At 51.2% G+C, this 22,454-nt stretch overlaps 1 protein-coding gene across 8 annotated transcripts in view; it reads left to right on the top strand.

The window, feature by feature from the left end:
• Nucleotides 1-22,454, top strand: part of LOC104640195 (cyclic AMP-dependent transcription factor ATF-7) — a 67,431-nt gene that overhangs the window by 38,987 nt on the left and 5,990 nt on the right. For 6 of the 8 annotated variants that reach the window (XM_075737524.1, XM_075737519.1, XM_075737521.1 and 3 more), the window contains 9 exons: nucleotides 6,505-6,601; nucleotides 9,710-9,828; nucleotides 12,510-12,644; nucleotides 13,292-13,449; nucleotides 16,036-16,135; nucleotides 17,365-17,478; nucleotides 18,612-18,758; nucleotides 20,113-20,310; nucleotides 21,614-21,722. In XM_075737524.1, the coding sequence (XP_075593639.1) occupies nucleotides 6,505-6,601; nucleotides 9,710-9,828; nucleotides 12,510-12,644; nucleotides 13,292-13,449; nucleotides 16,036-16,135; nucleotides 17,365-17,478; nucleotides 18,612-18,758; nucleotides 20,113-20,310; nucleotides 21,614-21,722 (1,177 nt within the window). Of the gene's footprint in view, nucleotides 1-1,626; nucleotides 1,830-6,504; nucleotides 6,602-9,709; nucleotides 9,829-12,509; nucleotides 12,645-13,291; nucleotides 13,450-16,035; nucleotides 16,136-17,364; nucleotides 17,479-18,611; nucleotides 18,759-20,112; nucleotides 20,311-21,613; nucleotides 21,723-22,454 lie in introns of those variants that run through there. The other 2 variants (XM_075737527.1, XM_075737525.1) reach the window with 2 other exon arrangements.

The raw sequence follows: 22,454 nt of genomic DNA, 5'->3' as shown, positions 1-22,454 counted from the left end.
ACGTGAGACTTTATTAAAATGAAAAAAAAAAAGTTAAATACAGAGTTTATTAAAGAGTTTGCCCCGTATGTCCTTGGCCGAATGCTTCCCTCCTCGCCACTACGTGGTGTGCTGTAGGCCAGATGGTTGCTGCCTTCCCCCCTGCTGAAACACCTGCATTTCAGCGGAGGGGCATGTGTATGAGAAGCCCTCTGGGATAAGAGAAGCTATAGAAATGTAAATTAAATTATTTACCTACTCCGAGTTAAATGCTCTGCCCTTCTGGCCAAGGAGGAACAGGGATGGGACGAGCTCCAGAACCTGGTTAACTCTTTGTTTAAATTGCACGGAAGTTTGTGGAGCAACCTGAGTATCTCGGCACTAATTGTCAGTGATTTGGTAGGAGCCGAATACTGAACTGCCCATAAAAATCCACTCCCTCCGGCCTGGTTGTTGTTGCATTATAAAAAAAACCCATAGCTTGTCTGTCACCTCCCAGGTGCTGATCTCAGGGAAACCGAAGCGTCCTGTGTCACGCGTTGGCATCTTAACCTTGCTGCTCCTCTCCCTCTGCTCGCTGGAGATGGGAGAAGCCCGACGTGGAGCCGTCTGCATTTGGAGGGCAGATTATACGACACACAAGATGCCGCTGTGCAGCACCGATCTGTGATAACTAACTTAAAACACACAATCTCCCGGAAAAACAAACTCTGAAGGCAGATGGGTGTCTCTAAGCAAAAAAAACCCAACAAAACCCCAAAAGAAAAAAAGGCAAATTTTGTGGTGGTTTGCACAATGTTCATCCCAAACAAAGTGCTTGTTAAAGGGCGTTTTGGCTCTTTGGACGTGACTTCCGAACACCAGCACTGAACGCTGCCTGTGAGCGGGCTGAAGTTTCTGATTATTATTCTTATTCTTTTTTTTTAAAAAAAAAAAAGGAAAGGAGCATGAATTAATCACAGGGCAGGATGTAAGCAAATTTTTAAAGTAAAAGGCATAGCCACATGGATCCCTGGCGTTGCCTGAGCCAAAAATAACGTTTCAAGGTTTAATCTCGATGCAGTTTTAATGGGGGGGGGGAAGCTGCAGGAGGGCTATTGCACAAAACACCTCCAAGCCCTCTGCTTTTCGAGGTGACTGAGCTGGCTGTGGCCTTTCTGATTTTCACAGGACCTAAGTGAGTAGAAATAAGCTTTTTCCTGCCGCCTTCCACTTGGGAAGGGCACCGAGCGCTTAATAATACCCGATCGTTTTGCAGACGAGCATCCTGCCGCAATGCAAGAAACGACCCCGCTGCGGCAGCGACAAAGCAAAAGCCCTGAAGCGGACGCTGTGCTGACGTTCCCCGGCCGATGCAGCCGTGGAGATTGCCTCTCGCAAAAGGTTCTCTCTTGCAGGTTTTTGTTTCTCCCCCGTACAGCCTGGGATGAAATGACCTTGGCTCAGGGGCGTTCTCGGTATAAAGCCCGTGCTGCACTCGCAACCCACCGAGCAGCCGCTCCCCCTCCTGCGAAAGGCTTTGTGCTCGAGCGGGAGCGGCAAAGCTCTCTTTGAATACCTATACGTGCAGTACACGATCTGGTTTTTTTTATTATTCTTGAGCTGATCGCTCATAAACCTTCGCTCTTGTCGTTTATCCTCATTCAGGCTCGTGGAGGTGCTGTCTCTTCCCTCCTCTAGCGGAAGGACGCTGCCACTGAAACCAGCTTTCCAGAAGTGCTCGGTAATTACAGCTGCTGCGGCCACCTTTGAGCTGCAACGGACTCGATGTTCTGGCTGCTTTCGAAAACGTAGCCACGAATTTTCCAGTGGGAGCAACCGGGCTCCGAGCTCTTCTGAAACCTGGCCCGGTGAGCACTGCCTTACGGGGAACCCTCCAAGAGGAAACAGGTCCGAAATCTTTGCGTGTCATCTTTCATAAGTGTAAAACTAAGACAACTTGGCCGTGCTATTGTTGCATACTTTCAAACCAACAAGTCTTTGCGACGTTCTCTCTTCGTTGTCTCGTGACACCTCCTTTCCTATGGAAATGGGCTCATCTGGGGATTCACGTGGTCCCGGGCAGATAATTGTAATGGTCCCCCGGCCTTTAAAATCTATGAATCACTCCAGTATCGGGGCACTTTATGCACATTAGCGAATTAATCCTTACAGCCTCTCTGCAAGGGAGGGAATTATCGTTGTCATTGCTCAGATGGGAAATGGGTGAGATGGAGCCGAGATCTGTGCCAGAACTGGGGGGTCACATCACTCACAGCCGTAACGGCTAACCTTTGGGCATCCAGCCCTTGGGGGCACCCGTGACCCCGCATTAGTTACCTCTGCAGTTGTGCCGAGTGAACGGGGAATATCTATCCAGCCTGCCAAGCGGCTAGAAATCCATCTGAGCCCTGTCACGGCGAGATGTATGGATGGGGCGTAGGCAGGCGGGTCTGCCTCAAAGCCGGGAAGCGCTGGGAGGATGTTCTGCGTCGGGTGCTGGGTGGGCTGGGATGCATGCAGGAGGTCCAGCATTTCCCCGTGGCCTTAGCGGGTTTGTGCGGGTGTCCTGCCCGCTGGGAGGTCCCCAAATGATGGAGGTAGGTGCCCCTCGCCCGAGGCGGTGCCAGGAGAGCAAGGCAGAGCCCAGGGCATCCCCCAGCCCCCCTGTCCTGGACCGATGGCAGCGCTATCGCTCGCTGTAGGGCACTGCAGCAACCAGACAGGCTTTGGAAGTGAAACCTATTGTGGCACTGTTTAAACTCGGGGTGACTTTGAGCTCAGCTTACCCACGCCGGAGCGCTCAGTGCAGTCATTTACCTCCAGCACTGCAGTTGCAAGACAAGTGCTGACTTCTCCTCTTTCCCCTGGTATCCAGGTGCTTCAACCATGTCACGGCAGCACCGTGGTGTCCGTGGGCAGGATACCACACCCGCTGTGCTGGAGTTAAGGTTGGAGCAGCGTTTTGGCTTCCCAGTATTAATGACAGCTTATTAATTTAGCCCTGTGATGAGTTTGACGGAGATAGGTTTGGCTTCTCGCCCCTTTTCAGGTCTGGTGAGATTGTACCAGAGCTTGCGCTTTCGGCGAGGTAAAGTCCCCTTTTTATGAGTGTGCACCCGTGGAACGGTTTCTGCTCTTGCAGCCTTCACCCGGTCTATATTAAAACTGAATTTTGGCCAGGCGACCGGCTCGGTGCGCAGCCGGTGTTTATGTTCTCTGAAAATTACTGTCAAGGTTAAAAAATAGCCGTGCAGCTTGTGCGCCGGAGCTGCCGGGAGAGCCGGGAGGGTTGGATGCGGTGGGTTCGGCACTCGCCAACCCTCCTTTTGCGTCGAACGCGGTTTGTAGGCTTTACAAAGGCAAGGAGAAACCCCGAGCAAGCCCTTGTTTTTCATGTTGTGCTTATTAAACCGATGGAAAAAATCTCCTTCTGACTAAAGATCCAGCCTTCAGCCTACTGCATTTATTCTCTGGCTCTTGCTCTAATGGAGATGGCACGTTGGTCCAGCTGGAAGCATTGTGTCCTATTAAATAAAGATTTTTAAACGAGCGCATTTATTCATCGAGCTGTCACAGCCTGTTGAGTAAAGAATGCAGCCTGGCCAGCCTTAGTCTCCATCAAATCTGTTTTCTTCAAAAAGCTGTTACTGTCTCTGGGGTAAATAACCCGGCCCCGTGTTTACCCAAACCCCAAATGCCATCCGCCTGCTCCGTCCCCTGCACCAAAGACAGCCGTGGGGAGAAGAGAAAAGCAGAAATCGGGGCTGGGCGTTTATAAAATAGGTGTTTAAACTCCTATTTTACGCAGCGTTGAAGGGTCGCCGCCGCTTTCAGGGCCGAGGCAGCAGCGTTATCCCAGCGCCTGTCCCTCGCCCCAAAGAGTTTACAGTCTACATCTTCTTTTTAATTCAGACACCCGCAAAATAGCAGGCTGAAATAACACTGCTATATGTCAGCTGCTGATGGAAGGAGATTAAATATTAAAGCCAGTGCTGTGGCTTTAACTCATTCCATTTTTTTTTTTCCCCCTACTCTTCCCCCTTTCTCCCCCCCTGCTTTCTTCTCTGTGTAAAATGACATGATTTAGAACTGAAGTGCCAGACTCAGCCTCTAGGTTTCGGCGTTTGGAAATGTATGTAGAAAGATATATTGTGTCTGTGAGCATTTCTGTGCAGAGAAAGAGAGAGCTCCCAAGCTAGTGAGACCACATAAAGATGTTAAATAGAGCTGTAACGCACACCGAAAGCAGGAAAAGTGCCCTAGAAAAAAAAAAAAATTGTAAAAAAAAAAAACCTAATCCTGCAATGGAGCAAAATGAAAGATTAAAATAAATTCAGAGGTATTGAGCCGAGGCTGGCGGGGGAGAGAAATGTGACCCCATTCCCTACCTCGTCCTCTTGCTGCTTCCCTCATTGACCTAAAAATCTCTCATTTCTTTACCCAGTACAAAACGGAGTCAGAGAGTTGGGGAATTATCTTCCCTTTCCTTTTTTTCCCGTCTCCGTATGTTCAGTATTTCGAGACGCTGCTGGAGCAGCGGCCGCCTGCCTGCTAAATATTCATCCGAAACTGGCTGCTCCTCTGTCCTCACAAAAAAACCTGATTTATTTTTCTCCTCTTACCATAACCCACCTATTTTCCTCCGCTAACGGCTCGTCGCCGCGTCACAAGGGGCGAGCTGGGTTGGCAGCCGGCTACGTTAAAAACCAGGGTGATTTTTGGGCCAGAAACATGACAAAGTGTCGATGCCCACCCTTTCTCCCCGGTTCCCCCCTTCCTACGAACGCTTTATGGTGCGGTGCAAAACGATGCCGCAAATTTTGTCTCCCTTGGAACGCGGCGGCGGTTCGCTCGCCTTCTCCTTTGTTCGGTGCCGTTTTGGCGTCGCCGAGATTTGTTAACGCCGTTTGGAAATGAGTCACGTTTGGGCTGGAGCAGAGCTGAGGCTTTTGAAAGCTGCGGGGAGGAAAGAAACCCAGAACACGTGTATCTTTAGCAAAACCATCGAGAAATGTTATTTAAGGTTTAGTTACGGATCAGATCGGGGAGCTGGATGCCCAGAGTTACGCGGGCAAAAAACCTCTTTGGTGTTTTTTCCCTGCAAGTGTGTTAAGACCCACCAGCTCTAATTTATTTTAATTTCAGCCCCAGTTAACGAGTCGCCATCAAAAGCACCTTTGGATGCAACGTCTTTGAAGGACGTTTTGCATAACACACTTGTTATTGCGCCGAAGGGGAAGATCGATGGGACGTGTGCGGATGCGCCCGTTGTCCCTTGTCTCTGCTAATGTCTCTCCCCCCCCCCCGCCACCTCCCCAGCCCCGTCACACGGCTCCCGGGAAGGCGCCGCCGCAGCTTCCAGCCTGGAAAATGCAGCTTTGCTCGATTTAAAAAAAAAATAAAATAAAATAAATTTGAGTCGTAAATAAGCATCGGAAAGAGCGAGCGAACCCGGGGTGTCACGCTTGAGCTAATTCACCGAAACAGGTGGCTTTGGGTTGGTTTGTTTGTTGGATGGTTTAAAGAGAGGAAAAAAAGAAGAAGGGGAAAAGGGCAAAAATTCTTTGCTGCAGCAGCAGCTCTTTCTAGAAACAAGCCCGACGTTGCGCAGCTCCCGGACGCATAAAAATCCTGCAGTACGGCCCGTGCAATGCCCTCAGCCTCCCGGTTTGTCGCAGTCTATTAGGAGAGGCGCAATCCATCCTCGGGTCTTTATGATTATTTGCTTTAACCCCATCCCTGCCTCTTCCCCCTCCCTCTCCCTTTCCTCGATCTCGATGCTCGGGGCTGGTGCAGCCGTTTAAAGTGTTTTGTCTGGGTGTCAGCGACGGCCCCCCCCCCCCCACCCTGCACCCAGCCCTGCCTCCTTGCTCTCACATCCCTAAAACCATCACGGGTGGGTTTTTATTCCGCAATCCTCCCGCAGGTGGAATTTCAGACGGCGTCTTTACGGCACGTGAAACCTGTGTCCGTCCGTCCCCTCCCGCTTCGACGGCGGCCGTGCTTCGGGCTGCTCCGTGCCGTTGCAAAGAGCCGTGGGCAGGGACGGCGGGCAGCCGCCTCCGTCCTGCTCCATAAAGCCCCGGCCTGAATTGCCAGGCGGGTGCCAACTCCGCCGCACGCCGTCCAAAAAAAGCTGCCTGACCCCTAATAGCGCCTAATTCATCCCTCCATTAGCCAGCAGTAAAGCGGCGCATCTCACCGAACGGGGCGGATTTGCATTTCCTACATCGGTTACAGCCACCGCGTGGTCCTGCCGCTTGGAAAAAAAGAAACAAAAAAAAAGGAAAAAAAGGGATTATTAAAAATATTTGTCCCCCGTTCCCTAGAAGCTCCGTGTAATGGCTTTTTCATTTTGAGCAATGTGTTCACACACCGCTTCTCAAACAATCTGTCCCGCTCTGGTTTTGCTTAACGCTCGGCAGCGATTGTGTTACAGTTGCTCTCCGGGCGGTTCTCTTTTCCCCCCCCACCCTGCTGCAGGATGTACCCGTAAAACACAAAATGCATTTATTCACGATTTTCTAAATTGTTTCATTTCAGAGGTTTACAAACGAGGACCACCTGGCGGTTCATAAACACAAGCATGAGATGACATTGAAATTCGGCCCTGCTCGAACTGACTCAGTCATCATAGCAGGTATGTGGCGTTCAATCCAGGCCAGCTCTGAAAATGGTGCACATTAATATAGCATGACTGCAAGATTAATACCAGGGACCAGATGCACTGAAAAACGTCTCTACCTCCCATAAAAAGCTCTTGTGATCTGCATTTAATCAGGAGGAAAGGAAAGCCAGAGGCTTCCAAGTTTCTTTTTTTTTTTTTTTTTTTATGGTAGTATCAGGGTTTGTGGTGTGGGTTTTTTTTTTCTTGGGGTTTTTTTTTTTTTTTTTTAGCTCTCACCCTTTTTTATTAAGACTGGAAGATTTATGGACAAAAGGTCTTTCACGTTTCTGCATGTGCTTTGAGGACGATGAACAAAATCTGACAAACCCAGCTTCCTCTCCTCAGCCCAGGTGTCAATTTTCTTGAGCTTTTAGGCTAGCAGTTAATAAATTAAAACGCCATCGAGTGCACTGGCTACTGCCGAGAGTGCATTTACAGAGCCCGAATGAGACGCTCTGGCAGCGTGCGGTCAATGCAGCCTTTATAAGACTGGGGGGGGGGGGAGAAAAAAACATGTATATTGTTGTCTGGCAGTAGATTATTGCCGGTTACGGATACTCTCCTGCCTTGTCAGTCCCTTTTCCTTCGGGCTCCTTAAAGGGCGTGAGGTTTGTGTTACCACTGGATGAAAAAGCTGTTGCTGAGAACAAGAAGAGAGGAGGAAATGTTTTCGGAAGCCTTGAGAGTTCCTAAGGGGAAATGAAGTGTCTGCTGTAAGAGCCTGGCACCCTTTTCCCAGGTTCATCTCCAGCCCAAAATCAGTGTTCGAGTAGGAAATAGCAATTCCGTTGGTTTCTTAAAGGCTCCGAGTTAATTGTAGCTGTGGGTAGGATCGTAAGAGAGCTCGTACAGCCTTTGCTGGAAGGGCAGAGCCCAGGGGAGGGCTCCCAGAGGGAGAATTAATTTCAAATGGGATCAGGCTAATGGGAGTTGATGGTGAAGAATTTGGGGCAGCGGCTGAAAGAAACCTCTGATTCCTAAAAGTCGTTTTTTCTTCGGTTCGGCCCCTTTTTAAACAGGGTGCGCAGGGGGAGGGGGAGCTTTTGCTTGATAAACCCAGGGTGTAAATTGGCCAGGTGGTGATGGGGGAGCAGAAACGGGGTACGGTCCCATCTCCAGCCAAAGTCCCTCCTGCTCTAGCAGGGGTGCTGCATTAAAAACCCTCATCTTTGCAGCTCCCAGAGGTGTACGCTCCTCCCGCGCTCAAACTCTCGTGGGTAAAACTGTGGGTTGGGCTGAAACGCTTCAGTTTGAGCACGAGGAACGGCAGCAAGGGCAGGTCTAAGCCCCCTCTCCCAGCTCCTCTGCGCTGATGCTCAGTGAGCTGCTCTGGAGTAAACCACAAAGGAAAAAAAAAACCAAAAAAACCAAAACCCAACTTATTTAGCTGTGGTCAGGGCAAGAGCAGCTTGTTTATCAGAGGCTTTCCCTGCCTGAGATCTTGACGGGGAACTGCAAGGGCAATAAAGCATGCTGGCTTTGAGCAGTGAGATCTAGGGCGTTATTGCCCTTTTTTGTTGTTTTTTTTTAAAGCCACCATTTTGTCGCTGGATTTTCTTGTTCTCTCCCTCCCTCTTGCTTTGTGCCGAGTCCAGGGCAGCAGCCTGTGTGTTAATGAGCAGGAGGATTCATCGTACATCTCTTGCCGTAACTCCGCGGTTAAGCTAAAGAGAGTCATAAAGAATTGTTCTCTCTCTGCCGGTTATAGCTGGCAGCAGAGAGACTTATTTAAATGGGAACGTGCACTTCTGGGGTGATGCTGTGGGCGGAAGAGCTGCCGCAATTCCTGGAGGTACGAATTGGGGAAGGGTAGGACGAGAGAGGTTATACGGCTTTGCATTGCGACACTGAAAACTTCTGCTGGAGATTTGGGCCCCGGGCTGGCGTACGTGGCTCGAAAGGACATTGCTAAATGGGGAATGGTCCGAAAAGAGTCCTGAGAGCCATTAAAGCGCTGGAAAAACAGCCTCCTGCAGAGATCTTTAGTTGACAAAGTTTCTTGGCTTAATGAAGAGAGATTTGGGGGGAACCGAAGCGTACTCAGAGGAGGCCTTTGCTTTTTTAACAAAACCAATAGGTAGGGTTTGAAGTCAGGCTGGAAATAAAGCGTAATTCTGCAACAGCAAGGCGAAGTCATCGCCAGAGTCGCTTCCCGAAGGCTGCGGGAGACTCTCCACCGCTGGCCGGTTTGAAATCAAATGGGATGTTTTCCGTAGACACTTCAGCTCGAGCACAGCTACTGCGCTCAAACAGGGAGCATCTGTGCCAAACAGCCGATGTTTTATGCAGAAGGTCAGGCTAAACTATCCCAGGGATCCTCTTTGTGCTTAAAAATCTATGTAGTTTTCTGCCAGATGGATTCTTTCGGTGTAACGTGCTCGTGCCGGGCTCCCGCTAGTACCTGGTCTCCTGACCTAACGTCACGCAGAAAAAAACGAGGCTCGCTGGGAGCGGGGACATTTCTTTCTGCTTTATAGCCTGGGTGATGGCCAGAGAGATCATGACTCAACGTGTTAATATGGTGGAAAACGGGCCCCAGAGGGATTGCTTTGGACAGTGGTGGTAATTATTAGCACTCCCACGTAGCTGTCTGTCCTAGGATGCGCATTAATGTACAGAGCTGACACAGAGAGGGAAGCGACTCTGCCCGGCTCTATTCCACATCAGCGGTGGAGCTGCTCCGATCAGCCGTTTCCCTTCTCATCGCTCCGTATTTTTAAGATCTGCTGTTTCAGGGAGATTTTCATTCCTTGCAGCAGCAATTTAGCTGAGGACAGGCAAAACCCCGGGGTGGGAGGGACAGGACACGACCCACAGGCAGGGGTTTCACAGAAACCACTGCACGCCTCTCGCTGCGATGATTATTGTTTTAAACAGAGAAACAAAATCAACAAGAAATTATTTTCCCCTTTCTGACTTGTCACTTGCTTTGCAAACAGGACACGCACCTTAGCGGAAAAGCATTCAGACTTTCCCAAAACAGAGGCCACGTTTTCTAGGGGTCCCCGGAGAGGACTAAGGTGGTTAAAATGAATTTTCTAGCCTCTCTTTGACCGATGCTTGGTATTACAACCCAAACAGATCAGACTCCGACCCCAACTCGGTTCTTGAAAAACTGCGAAGAAGTGGGACTCTTCAATGAACTGGCCAGCTCCTTTGAGCACGAGTTCAAGAAAGCCGCGGAGGATGACGAGAAAAAGGCAAGAGGCAAAGGCCACCGTTGCCGTAAAACTGAGCCAGGCGCATATTGTGGGGGCTGGAGGAGGGACGGTGCTGTTCTGATGAAAGGCATATGTCGTAGGGTAACTAAGTGTGGTCTCGGATTTAATATGCTGGCTTACATGGGACTTTATTTTTCTAACTCGGGTGACTTTGGCTAGCTATCCCGCAGTCCGAGGCCTGGCGAGAGCGGATTTTAATGGTTTATTATTCCTTTGGCTTTGCACTTCAAAAAAGATTTAAAAAAAAAAAAAAAAAGGCAGAACCCGAAATACCTTGCACCTTGGGAAGGAGATGCAGGAAAAGAGCAGGATTCTGTTAAGCGCTCAGGATCTGAGCAAAAATTCACTCTGAGCTTAACGAAGATCCTTAACGATGAGCCTTTAAGGTGCAATCAGCAGGGAAGAGACCCAGCTCAGCCCTGTGCCTTTAGCATTGGAACGCTGGCAGGGTACGTGCAAAGAGAGGGGGGGGGTCTACGGAGGAGCCAGGCTTTTCCTAACAAAGAGCTCCCTCATATGCAAGCGGTATCGATTCGGGCTGCCCCTGCCAACCTCAGGAGCGCAAGGGTCTGAAGGACAACGGGATCTCGTCAGATAGCAGCTAATTAAGGACATTTCCCTCCCCCTTTCCAGGATCTGAGGAGCAGCAGATGCGTATTGGGCTCTTAGACTGGCACATACATTTACTAAATTGATATATGTATGTACATACGCTCACAGTCAGCGGCGCTGCTCAGAAATAAACTGCAGGAGCACAGCCGCGTAAATCTTCACCGAGATGGGGAACGGAGGAATTCAGAATTAAAACTGAAAACTGTCTTTCACCCGCTCTCCTAATAACAGGGCTCTTTAAAGCATAAATTGATCTTTCTCATTGGTATGCTGCAGGGCCTTGTCAGGGCTGCGTGGCATTTTATGCTCTGAATTCCCTGCCTTTTGTTCTCTGCAGCCCAGACCCAGAGTGCTGGGAGAAGGTAGCTTTTCGGTTGTGGTTTCACATATAAATGGTTGAGCAGCCCACAGTCTAGCCGGTCGTTTTATATGTAAGACCACCCATCTCCCAGGCTGCGTAACCTAATGGCTGCAGCTAAGATCCTGAGGCTGTCAGATGTTTTCCTTTTTTTTTTTTTTTTTTTTTTTTGCTTTAGGATGACTGCAGTCTAAATATTTCTGCCGGCAGCCAGGCGAACGGGGCGGCGTGAAGTTTGGGGTGGTTTCAGGTGGTAAGGGAAAGCATTATCCCCTCCTAGAAAATCTCTGCACGGGCGAAGTCCCCCGGGCCCAGATGGGTTGTCACTCACCGAACCTGGCCAGAGCTGCCTGCTGCATTTCTGAGATGCTTTCAACATTTGGCCGCATTGAGCCCAGTTGCTGCTGTTGTGTTTTGTCCTCCAGTTCCGAGGGTGGTCTCGACACCAGCGTGTTAATTAAAAACATAGGCACAGCAGGAGCTTCCCTGGAGGCGCTTTAAGTGGTTTGAAACTTTCCTGCACGTTAATCCCTTCTCCTTTGTGATTCCCAGTGCAACATCTCTGCTTAAGAGGGCAGGTAAATGGTTACTGCGCTTCCCCGCGAGCAAAGCTCCTGCGTAAAGCAGTGCGGAGCGGAGGCGCTGGAGCCGCACCCCACTCGAGAGCATCCGTAGATGCCCGGATTTACCCTCTTGCCGCAATTTTCCCTCCCTAGAGAGGACTTTAAAATGCAGCAAAGGAGGAGGTTTAGGTTAGATGCTAGGACGAACTGTCAGCCGTTGGGCGAGGGAAGGGAAAGCGCTGGGATTGATTGCGGAGGGAGGAAGAGCAGGATGGACAAACAGCCGTCAGGACTGATTTAGGGAGAGTTTCTCCTGCCCCGGACGGAGAGAGGGACCGGGTGATTTGCGAGGTCTGTTGGAGCCCAACTGAACGCAGCATCCTGCAGTTGGAGTCTGGCTCCGGTGCGTGCTCCTCCGGTGCTCCCGTGTGCCATCTTCTCCCAGGTTTTCTCTTCGTCCAGGTCTAGGGAGGGGAGCGGTGGCCGCTCAGTCTAGTTGTGTGTGTCACCCCCTTGTTGTCACCCTGCCCTTTTCCCGTGTCCCCAGCAAGTCATTAACTGGTTAAAATGGGGCACGTGGCACTGCTGGAACCCAGGGTGGTGGCAAGTTGCCAGGTTCAGGCATATGGTTGGGTTTTATTTTAATGGGGCGCTCATAGATATTTAATAACTTGCATGGCTCTTTGTTTGCTTTTGATAATCGGGTAATAAAATAATTCAGGCTGATTTATACAATGCTTTACAGCTCTTCTGTGAATGAAAGTGCCTTCTGTAACTCGCAGGCATTTGGCTTTGTTACCTGTTCTCCTTAGCAGAGCCCTTTTATGAAAAAAAACCCCAACCAACAAGTAACTCATGGAAAGAATCATGTGTGTTACTGAGAAACCACAAAATGGTGCCATCTGGGGCAGAAACCCTCTTTCCTAGGCCTCCGTCTCTGTTTGGACGGGACCGGCGCGGCGCGGCACCGCTCTCCGCCTCAGGCTCCCAGATGCTACTTCAGTACAAATAAATAATAATAATTTGGCAAGAGCTCAGAGCTGTAGCTCTTCCTCTGGGAGCAGCCAAATGTTTCACAAACAATATGAGCTAATTGTCCTTTCAATCCGTGGCTGGTTTTCCTGTAGAATGCCGGAGCCCTGGACATGTCACTGCCCTCCACTCCGGACATCAAGATAAAGGAGGAAGAGCCGGTGGAGGTGGACTCTTCCCCGCCAGACAGCCCTGCGTCTAACCCGCGGTCGCCACCGAACAAGGAGAAGGTAGGTCTCCCTGACCGTGTCCTGTGGAGATGTTGGTCTCTCCTTCTCCGGGTGAGAACAAGCTTTTTTTCCACTTGGGTGCCAAGGCCTGATTTGGGTTTGTGAGGTTCCCCTTGCTTTAGAAATAAAGAGAAAAACTTGATCTCTAAAATACACGTCTGCTGGCCTTAAGTCTCCATGTGGATTTGGCTGATGCAGGAAGCTTTGCTGTTCACCCTGGGAATGCTTTTCTGGCAGGGCAAAAGTGCCAAAGAAGTAACGCATCTTCTTTGAGACCGGCTCCCTGTGTCCTGTGGGGCTGGCTGGTGATTCCGAGCAGATTAGTCCAGGTCACGCAGTCTCCATCTGAATAATTTCCTGCTCTAGAGATGTTAGCTGGAACTGGAGCAGTAATTTGGAGAGGGGGATTATATCCCAATGGCTGCTGCAGGCAGCAGGAGTCTGAATTTCCGTGCCCCGTTCCCTGCACTGACATCAAATCAGCGTGGCTGTGGCCGAGTCGCTCCCCTCCATGCCTCACTTTCTGTGGCAAAGGCGCCTTAATTGTCCCTAAATTGCTTTTAAGCCATCAGAAGGAAGAGACAGGCAGGTGATTATTAAACTAATAAGTAACAGCATGTCTCCTTTTGTCTGTTGATCCTCTTCAGGAGATCACCTCCAAGCCTGTAATCATTTCTACGCCTACTCCAACCATCGTGCGTCCAGGCTCGCTGCCTCTACACTTGGGTTACGACCCGCTCCACCCTACGCTGCCTTCTCCGACCTCCGTCATTACCCAGGCTCCCCCTTCCAACAGACAGCTTGGGTAAGTACGGAGGAGGGAAACGTGCGCTCAGGTTTTTTTCTCCTGTATCGTCAGGCTTCCTGGGCAGTAATTAGGTACCTAAATAAGTTCCTTGATTGTCAGAACAACTGAGGTGCCACGATTCCCGCTGCGGCTGCTTGGGCATAAGGGCCTCGTTGCAGCACTGTCTCCAAAAGCAGAATGGGGTGTAAGTGCAGAAAGCAGGAACTAATTGTCATAGTGTAACGAAACGAGACAAAACTCACCGCAGGGAGAAATTAAACCCAATCCCCAACCACGTTGACATGACGCTCGCTGTCTACGATGGGAGCGTGGCCTGACTGGGGACTCCCAAGTTGCTTTTGCAGCCTGATGCGGCGAAGAGAACTCAGCTAAACCGACGGTAGGAAATTGTCTGGATCTTTAACGGCTTTGGGATTTTCTCAGACAGCTGTTGCCTCTGAAGTGTAACCTCTTCTGCAACCTGCTGGCCTCCTTCATGGTCAGCTTCTGCCTCGGGAGCTGTTTGTTTCAGCAGATCTAATGACCTGCTCCTTTTTGCCCCTTTAACAATCTGGATCGGAGGCTCCAGAGCACTCGCTGCAGCGGTTATGAGCCTGCCACACTGTTAGGTAGCTCTGGCCCTGCACATAAAAGGAAGGAGCCTGAAGGATGCAGGAAACACATTACAATGCGCCCTCAGGAGACATATATTTAGCCCCACTTCTATTCTTTGGTGTCAGGATGCTTCTTTTTTGCTGTGGTCCTGGCCTCTTTCTAATTACCCTTGTTTGAGGCTGGCTCCTTACATTAACCAAGCCGTTTTTTTCAGCTGTCAGTTCATATTTTTCTGTGTGTTTTTGCTTTGACCCCTCTGGCACCATCAATCCAGGCTTCCTGATGGAAAGTTTTAAATTCTGTCTTGAGGCATTAAGGGGTTAAGTGATTGTCCTGGGGTTTTGAAAGGGCATTATGTTCCTTCTGTAACCCCGCACAGGCAGAGACACTGAGTCCCCTCGTGCTTGGAGGCACAAAAACAGTCAGAACTGGAGTACGCTAGGCTTTAATATGATTTTATGCATCCTTTGCAGCCCACGGGGGTAGATCCCTCCTAGGGTGTGAGAGTCGAACGCGCTCTACGGAGAGTTGGGGCTGCAGCTTTAACGAGGGTCCCTGTGTTAGGGCTGTGGTGGATGTGGTGGGCTTGTCAGCGTGACAGAGATGGAGGGGAGGCTGTGACCTCCCTGTAACTCGCCTTGTTAGGCTGGGATTTTCAAAGCAGCCTGGAGGATTTGGGATGCCCAATAGAAATGAATGAGAGTCGAGCGTTCACGTTCCCAAGGCAGCCTTAAAAATTCCAGCCTGAGTTATTGGCACGATGAACTCCCCCCTCTGACCCACGTCCCCTGCTTCTCCCCACCCTGCCGTTACTCCACGCCAGCGCCGTTTCCTCCGAGGATCCCAGGCAGCCCAGCCTCATCCGTCCCCTTCCCTGGGCTCGGCAGAGGAGGCAGCAACAAATTTCTTTTCTCCCTCCCCCAAAGTCAGGCTCCCAGCAGCTCTACTCTTCCCTTCCTGGCTCGTGTCTGCCTCCATTCGGCTCCCTGCTGCGCTGCCATGAGCTGAGGAGGAGCGGGAGATCAGCCCTTGCTGGCAGGGATGGTTTCCTTCCTCTCCCCATCCGTGGGAGCAGATCAGCTCCAGCTTTTCCTTCGCTCTCCCAGAAGGGCTGAGTCCGGAGGGTCAGAGCCCGAGTGTGGTGAGGTTTGCGAACGCTCTGAAAGGGCAGCAGGAGTGTGTGTGTGCCCGTTTGTCACCACGTGCGGAAACGCTGCCTTTCACCGCAAAGTGATCTGCGATGGAAAAAGTTCTTGATATTTTTAATTTGTCACAATTAGGCTCCGGTGCAATCGCCTCCTCCACCGGCCTGCAGTGAGCGGGACCGTTCCCGTCTCCCAGAGCCATTGTCTGTGCAGACACAAGCCAGCCCTGCATCGACTCCATATTTAGGAGTTTTTCTCTGGAGTCAAAGTCAGAAGCTCTTGTTAATGGAAAGCTAAATCCTTGCAAACCCTCTCATGGGAGCGCAGCAGACGTGGCTCAGAGGCCAAGAAGTTACTGGTAGGAGCAGCTGCCCAGATCTCCCATCTGTCCGTTGCCAGGCTCAGCCCGGGAGGACACTTTTAATCTCCCCAAGGAGGAGCTGCAGCAGCCTCTGGATGTGCTTTTCTGCCTATTTAGGTGGGCATCGTGTCTCGGGGCTTTTGTCCAGCCAGTGTACGCCCAGGAGTTAACCAGGGCACGTCGTAACGTTGGTCATCAGCGTCGGTGCCGGCCCCGGTCGAGAGGCGGCAGCCTGCGTCGCCTCAGCGTGATGTCGGCACGTCCTGGCTGCCATGCGGCGAGCGTGCAAGCGGCTGAGCTACCTTAACGTGTGCTCAGTTAGGCTTTGCACCCCCTGTTCAGAACACGCCATTCAGAAATGGGAAAACAAGCCCAAATCCACTAACCAGAATGAATTTGTGCTTCTGCCCTTGAGCTCGTGGGGCTGCTGGGACAGCATAAACCTGAAATAATCCATGAGAACTTGAATTGTTGTTTCTCCAGGTCTCCCACAGGTTCCCTTCCACTTGTCGTGCAGCTTGCAAACGGACAGACCATGCCCGTCCTCCCAGGCCCTCCCGTACAGATGCCTTCTGTTATATCGGTGAGAGAAACTTCCAACCCAGCTCTGCGCGGCAGAGGAGGGGACGATGTTTTTTCCCCTGCCAAATATACACAGACACTTCCATTTTGTAAAAATTAAAATATATCTCCCCCTCTGTGCAAGATAAGACTGGAAGAGGAGGAGGAGGAAGGGGGCCAGCTCTGGGAAGGTAGTAATAACATGACGATCACACTAGAGGGCAATAAGTCTGGAAAAAAACAAAGCCTTGCCTGGACAGATGGCTCATGCCATTGATCCAGGGCTGGGAACCGTAGGATCCCTGATTAGCTGCTTCCATTTGGAACAGCGTGCCTCAATTGAAACCATTCGAGCTTGCAGAGAACATGCTGGTCTTTGCAAGCCAGGAAAGCCACCCTAACCTCGCCAGCGTGCTACAGAGCTGTAGGAATATCAGCCTTGCGGGTTGTTCTTTTTGCATACGGAGAATTTTCCGTGGTGCAGAACTCACGAGCAGATTTGCCCAGTGGGTGGTTTGTACGTCTTCCGAGCACTTCAGCTCCCGACCAAGCAGCCCGTGTGAATCCTGTCTGTCCTGCTGGGCATGTCTTTTGGGTTTTGAGTGAGTAATGGCCAAAACCTTCTGCCTCAGGTAACGGGAACATTGACGTCAAAGTAGGCAGGCAGCAGGCAGCTCGGCATAGCTTGTGGGCACAGAAACATCTTCGCACCTTCCTGATCGTTTGAAACACCCACTTGCCTTTGTAGTGCTTTGCAACCGTGTACCTGAGTGGCTTATAAAAGCACACGTAAATTCTGGTTTTTCCCCTCTTTGGTGAGGGAGAAAGCTCTCCGTGTTTCAGAGGGGTGCTGCGACTTACCCTTGGTGTTGCAGCAGCTTTGCAATAGAGCTGGGCAGAGAAGCAGAGGGGATCTCGTACCCTCCTTCTCTGTCCGTGCTCCTGTACTGGTGGGGAAAAGCCCTTGGGGAGGGAAGGGAAGGTGGGACGCTTTAGGGCTGCCCTCCTCCCTGTCCTCAGCGCTAGGTTGGTATGGCTGGGCGACTCTGAAACAGCCACCGTGGCCACCAAAGGAGTGGCTGCTGGCCTTCGGTGACAGCAGGCGTAATTGATGGCAGTAGTTAAACGCCGAGCGTTTGTCAAGATTTATAAATGTGCTCAGTCGGGGAATTATTACAGAGCCGCTTTGCTGAGCGTGCTTGCGAAAGCACCTCAGCTTCCAAAACCCATGCCTTGCTTCCTCCCCGCTAGCTGGCTCGGCCGATGTCCATGGTGCCGAACATTCCCGGTATTCCTGGACCACCCATCAACAGCAGTGGGTCCATTTCGCCCTCAGGACTGCCAGTACACTCAGAAGCCAAAATGGTAAGTGTCCAAATACATTCCGGGGAGGGTGTCGCATCCACGGTGTTGTCCCTAAGTCTTCACTAGCTCCTCCAGCAGAGATTCCGTCTGGAGACTTTTTCCCTGCAGCCTTCGCGAAGAGCCGCCGCTTCTCCGAAATCCTGTGCAGCCGTCGGCGTGCCTCCCCGCACCGAGAGCAGGTGTTGCAAATGCCACCAGGAATATTAGACTAATCAGCGCTGCGGCTCTGGCAGGCAGAGCAGGCACGCTGTTGTCAAGATAAACCTCAGCCCCATCCTAAACGCGGCTGTTTTGTAAAGCTGGTGCTTTCAGTTCCAAGATAACAGATGGGTTGGAGGTGGGCTTGAGGAAGGCAGAGCCAAGAGAAGAGATGTTGCGCTGTAATCCGAGGATCCTGGTAATGGTTTTCACGTAGACCTCTTTAAAAGTTTACGAAAGAATTTTCCTCTTCGTGGCTCAAACTAGGTGCACGCAGAGCGGGGGAAGCAAACCTAACTTTGCAAACAAAGAGCAGCAAAACTCCCTGGGTTTTTTTTTTGTCTGAGACAGACAGGGTGGAGGTGTTTGCAAACCCACCTCTTACGGCGGTGCTGCTCCCTGTCGCTGGTGTGCATTGTCACTGCTCCCATCGCACCCTGTTTAGGTGTCTGCAGGATTCATGGGCGGATCAGAGCTACAAGTGGGATGAGAGATCTTAAACTCTATTCGAGGCGTGAAGCAGCCATCTGCCCCACTGGCATGTGTCCGGCTGCCCAGAGAAGGAACTTACAAGACGCAGTCTTGATCACCCGTAGGTCCTTTTCCATCCCAGAAGGACTCTGCGCGTGCTCGAGGGCAGTTCGGGCTCCGCAGTTCAGTCTGTGGTCTTTCTGCAGAGCCTGCCAGCTGGGGAGCAGATCGGTGCCAGTTGCAGTAGCAATTTTGGGCTGCGGACACCTGTCTGCTTGAGCCTAAGTTGGAAGCCGCTGTCTGTCTTTGGGTAGACCAGATGGTGATGGCTTTCAGTTGGATTTGAATCCGCCGCAGTCCCCGAAGAGCCCGTTCCCCAGCGGCCTGGCTCCTTGAATGTTAGAGAAGCTGGTTAAAGCCTTAACAGGTCCACTGATGTCCTTTTTTTTCCCCTCCTTTAACAGAGGCTGAAGGCCAGCTTGACAGCGTCTTCCTCACTGAACGGCAGCAACCTGGTGGTGGGCTCAGCCAGCACGATGGTGACCGCACGTCCGGAGCAGAGTCAGATCCTTGTCCAGCATCCTGACGCCCCTTCCCCAGCTCAGCCACAGGTCTGCTGCTGCTTAGCACCCAAGGCTGGGCTGAAGGTGCTGGGGGTTTCTGGGCCTCAGGGAGAGAAAAGGAAATCCTTGCGGCTTCCTGGCTTGTGGAATGGGTTAAAACCCCTTGTTTTTTCAGTGCCGCTTCAGCACTAATGCTCTCAAACGCCACCAGGCAGAAAACTTCAGCAACGTGTTAATTTGCTTGACAAGGTCTGGAGTTTCAAAAGAATATTTTGCTCTCTTCTCCCTGCTCAATTACTGGGGTTAAACGCTCCCCTCTTAGGCAATCAACTCCACTGGCTCCTGCCAGCTAACCAAATGCCAGCCTTCCATCAGGATCGCCACCTGCTCCGTCAGTTAGATAGGCTTCCAAAAGTTTAATATCCATATGCTGCCTGACAGCGAGTACCGAAGTGTAACTGCACTCCCCGATTGTGGCGGTGTAATTACAGAGCCCTCGCAGAAGCGCCGGCAAGGCTGTGTCTGCAGGACCGTTTGTCCTCACTGACTTTTCCTTTGTTCTCCTGAAATAAAACTGGGAAATATGTGCGACGTTACGAAATCTTTTTGTACCAGTCGCATCTGAGAGCTTGTTTAGCTGAAGACATTCAGGGAAAAGTTAACCCAAATTAATTTTTAAAGCAAATCACCCACTCAAAACCTGCAATTTGTGCTCCACGAGTGAGTGAGTTAGTGAACCCAGTTGGAGGCAGCGAACCCAAATGGAGTTGCTGAACCTAAATGGTGTTAGTGAACCCAAATGGAGACGTCGCTTTGACCGTGCATCATTATACGCATCAGTGGGATCGAGGGCTCCCAGCCCTCTGTCAGCTGATACGTGGTTGCTGGCCACGTGGGAATCTCCTAAGTCAGTGCAGCATGAAGTGCTTTTTAAAGTCACTTAAGTGAAATTAAAAGGAAGGCCATTTCCCCTGCATTGCCCGTGGTCATTTGCCATGTTAGCTTTTCAGCACGGAGCGGAGGAAGCTTTTGCTGCCAGTTACACGCCACGAGCTGACCATAGGAGTTTGGGATTTAAACAATTTGCCTGATGTTCACACGTTCACTGGGTTCAGGATCTCAGAGAGTTCGTGTGGATTCACCCCTTAAGTCTGCGGGGCACTTCAGACTCAGCTGAGGAAGGGCCAGAAACACCCGTGAAAGGGGTTTTGTCCCCAGCTCCCCCGTGGCAGCCAGGGCTGCCCTCGGTCCGTCCCTGCAGTGTGCGGTTCTGGCTGCTCTGTAAAAACAAATCCCTTTTCGCCCCAGCCGCAAGAGCTGGCGTCTCCTTTGCCAAAGTTTGTTATGCTGACGCGTGTCTGGCTTTTTTTCAGTATCTCTCTTTCACGTGCACCATCTCCAGGTTTCCCCTGCCCAGCCCACCCCCAGCACCGGCGGGCGACGGCGACGCACAGTTGACGAAGACCCTGATGAACGCCGGCAACGTTTCCTGGAACGGAACCGGGCTGCTGCGTCCCGCTGCCGTCAGAAACGCAAGCTCTGGGTGTCTTCCTTGGAGAAGAAAGCCGAGGAGCTCACGACCCAGAACATCCAGCTGAGCGTGAGTATGTAACCGTGGAGGCTGAGCACAGCCCTTTGCCAGCGTTAGGACCGTCGCTCTGGAGGGAACATCTTCCCCGTGCTGCAGAGACAACGTGCATTTGGATTCTGTGCTCTGGAGTAGGATTTCTGCCTCTGTGCCTAGATTTCCCTCCTTCCTTCCCATCCTGATGCTCTGCCTCGAGCAGGCCATGGGGGAAAAGCACTTCAGTGCTCTCGTTTCCCTCCCTGTCCCCCTCGAACAGGCTCTGCCTCCACCCGTAGCTCAAGGAGCAATGCCAGCCTCAGGAGCAGAGCGCGGAGGCCCCAGGAAGCAGCTGTATTTGCAGAGTGGAAACCTCCCCTGCGCGAGGGAGAGCTCTCAGCTGGCACGGGGACAGCAGAAGCCGTCCCAGTTCCCTTCCCTGCACGGTGGACCTGGCGCCGGGGTGAGCAGGGAGGCTCTGCAGCTGCCGCTTGCAGGCACATGGATTTTTTTTCTGGAGAATAAGGTTTTCCAGTGGCTCTCTGGCAGCACCCCCAGTGTGCCTAGCAGAAGTGCAGCGCATCTGGAAGTACAGATTTCACTTCCATTGCCATTAGCCCCCTTGTTAATGCTCTCGGCACTGGCTGAGGATTGACGGGTCTGCAAAGGCTCTGTCCATTCTGGGCTTTTTCTTTCATTGGTGGCTAGTGACTCACGTGGTGGGATTTTTTCAATAGCACTGATCATGGTATTTTTATTCTTTTCCCAAGATAATTATAGAAACTGTTTCCTCGGGCAATTTTGACATACAATTGACTGGGTTTCAGCTGTTTGTCCAAACATTTCAATAGAGGAATAAAATGCTGCACGACGTTTTCAGAGGAGTAGATCTGATTTAAGGAAGAAGCTCACAGAGGTACCAAGGGCTTGGAGGAGCTCGGATGTTCCCCACGGCCTTGCGTGGGCTGACCTGGTTGTACACTCAGCTTCTCGCTCCGTCTAGTTTTCCATCGGAGCCAACGACACGCCAGAGTGTCTGACTCAAGCAGTTGGCATTAGCAGGAGGGTTCAGGCAAATGTATGTCCAGGATTAGATGATGAACATAATGAGGGGCTTTCCAGCCAGCGGTGGAAAGAAATGCTGCAGTCCATGTCTTGCACACTAAATTCCCCAAACCCAGAAACTTTGTTTGGTGTTCTTGGGCCAGAGGCATCTCAAATTAGACGACAAATTGTAAGTTTGCAGGGCACATAAATTAATGTCCTGCCGTTGCTACAGGCTGCTGTCAAGAACATGAGTGATGCGTATGTGCGTGTTTGTTTGTTTTTTCGATCTCAGAATGAAGTTACGCTACTGAGGAACGAAGTTGCTCAACTTAAACAGCTCCTGCTGGCTCACAAGGACTGCCCCGTAACTGCACTACAGAAGAAAACACAGGGCTATCTCGGTGAGTGATGGCTTTTGCTGATCCTCTCTACCCCCTAAGTAGGTCTAAGCAGATAAAACCTGTGTAGGATGTAAAGGAAGGGAATCTTCATCGTGATCTCTGCTCCGTCACCTTCCAGCTGCTGTGCCTGGCAGGACAGGACAGACCTTGGTCCTGTGTCTTCTGCTGAGGTGGCCTCCGCAGCCTCCGCGGTGAGGAGGAGCCACCCAGGCTGGACCTGGTTGCTAAGATCCTGCAGCCAGGCAGCGAGGGCGACGGCGGTGAGGGAAGGAGGGAGTACATCTCCCTCCGCGTCTCTGTAGCGTAGAATATTTGACAGAGATCCATATCTCGGCTTCTCCCTGGAGTGCGGGCCAGCATCTCTGCACCCGCTCCCAGGCAGCGTGCCAAGCACTTGATATTCTCTTTGAAGTTAAAAACTATTGCTGCTCTGAAAGCGAAGCCGGAGTCAGAAAAGGCCAGACTCTATAAATGACATCATGGGGCTCTATATCTCATTCTCTGCAATTCACATCAAATCGGTTCGGGTTTGGAAGTAAGAAGGCCTCTCTTCATCTTCTTTTCTTTCTTTTTCTTTTTTTTTTTTCTTTTTTAAATGCTGCCTATTTCATTATAATCAACCCGGGAGCTAAACGTTATGTCTGGATTCTTATGTCATCCCTGCAATAACAATTCCACGCTGTGGTATTTGTGCAAAGACTTAGGGAGGATGCTGGAGTCCCCTAGCGTTGC

Source organism: Balearica regulorum, chromosome 29, assembly GCF_011004875.1.
Source record: "Balearica regulorum gibbericeps isolate bBalReg1 chromosome 29, bBalReg1.pri, whole genome shotgun sequence".
Taxonomy (NCBI): Eukaryota; Metazoa; Chordata; class Aves; order Gruiformes; family Gruidae; genus Balearica; species Balearica regulorum.
This window is presented reverse-complemented; position numbering and strand designations above follow the sequence as displayed.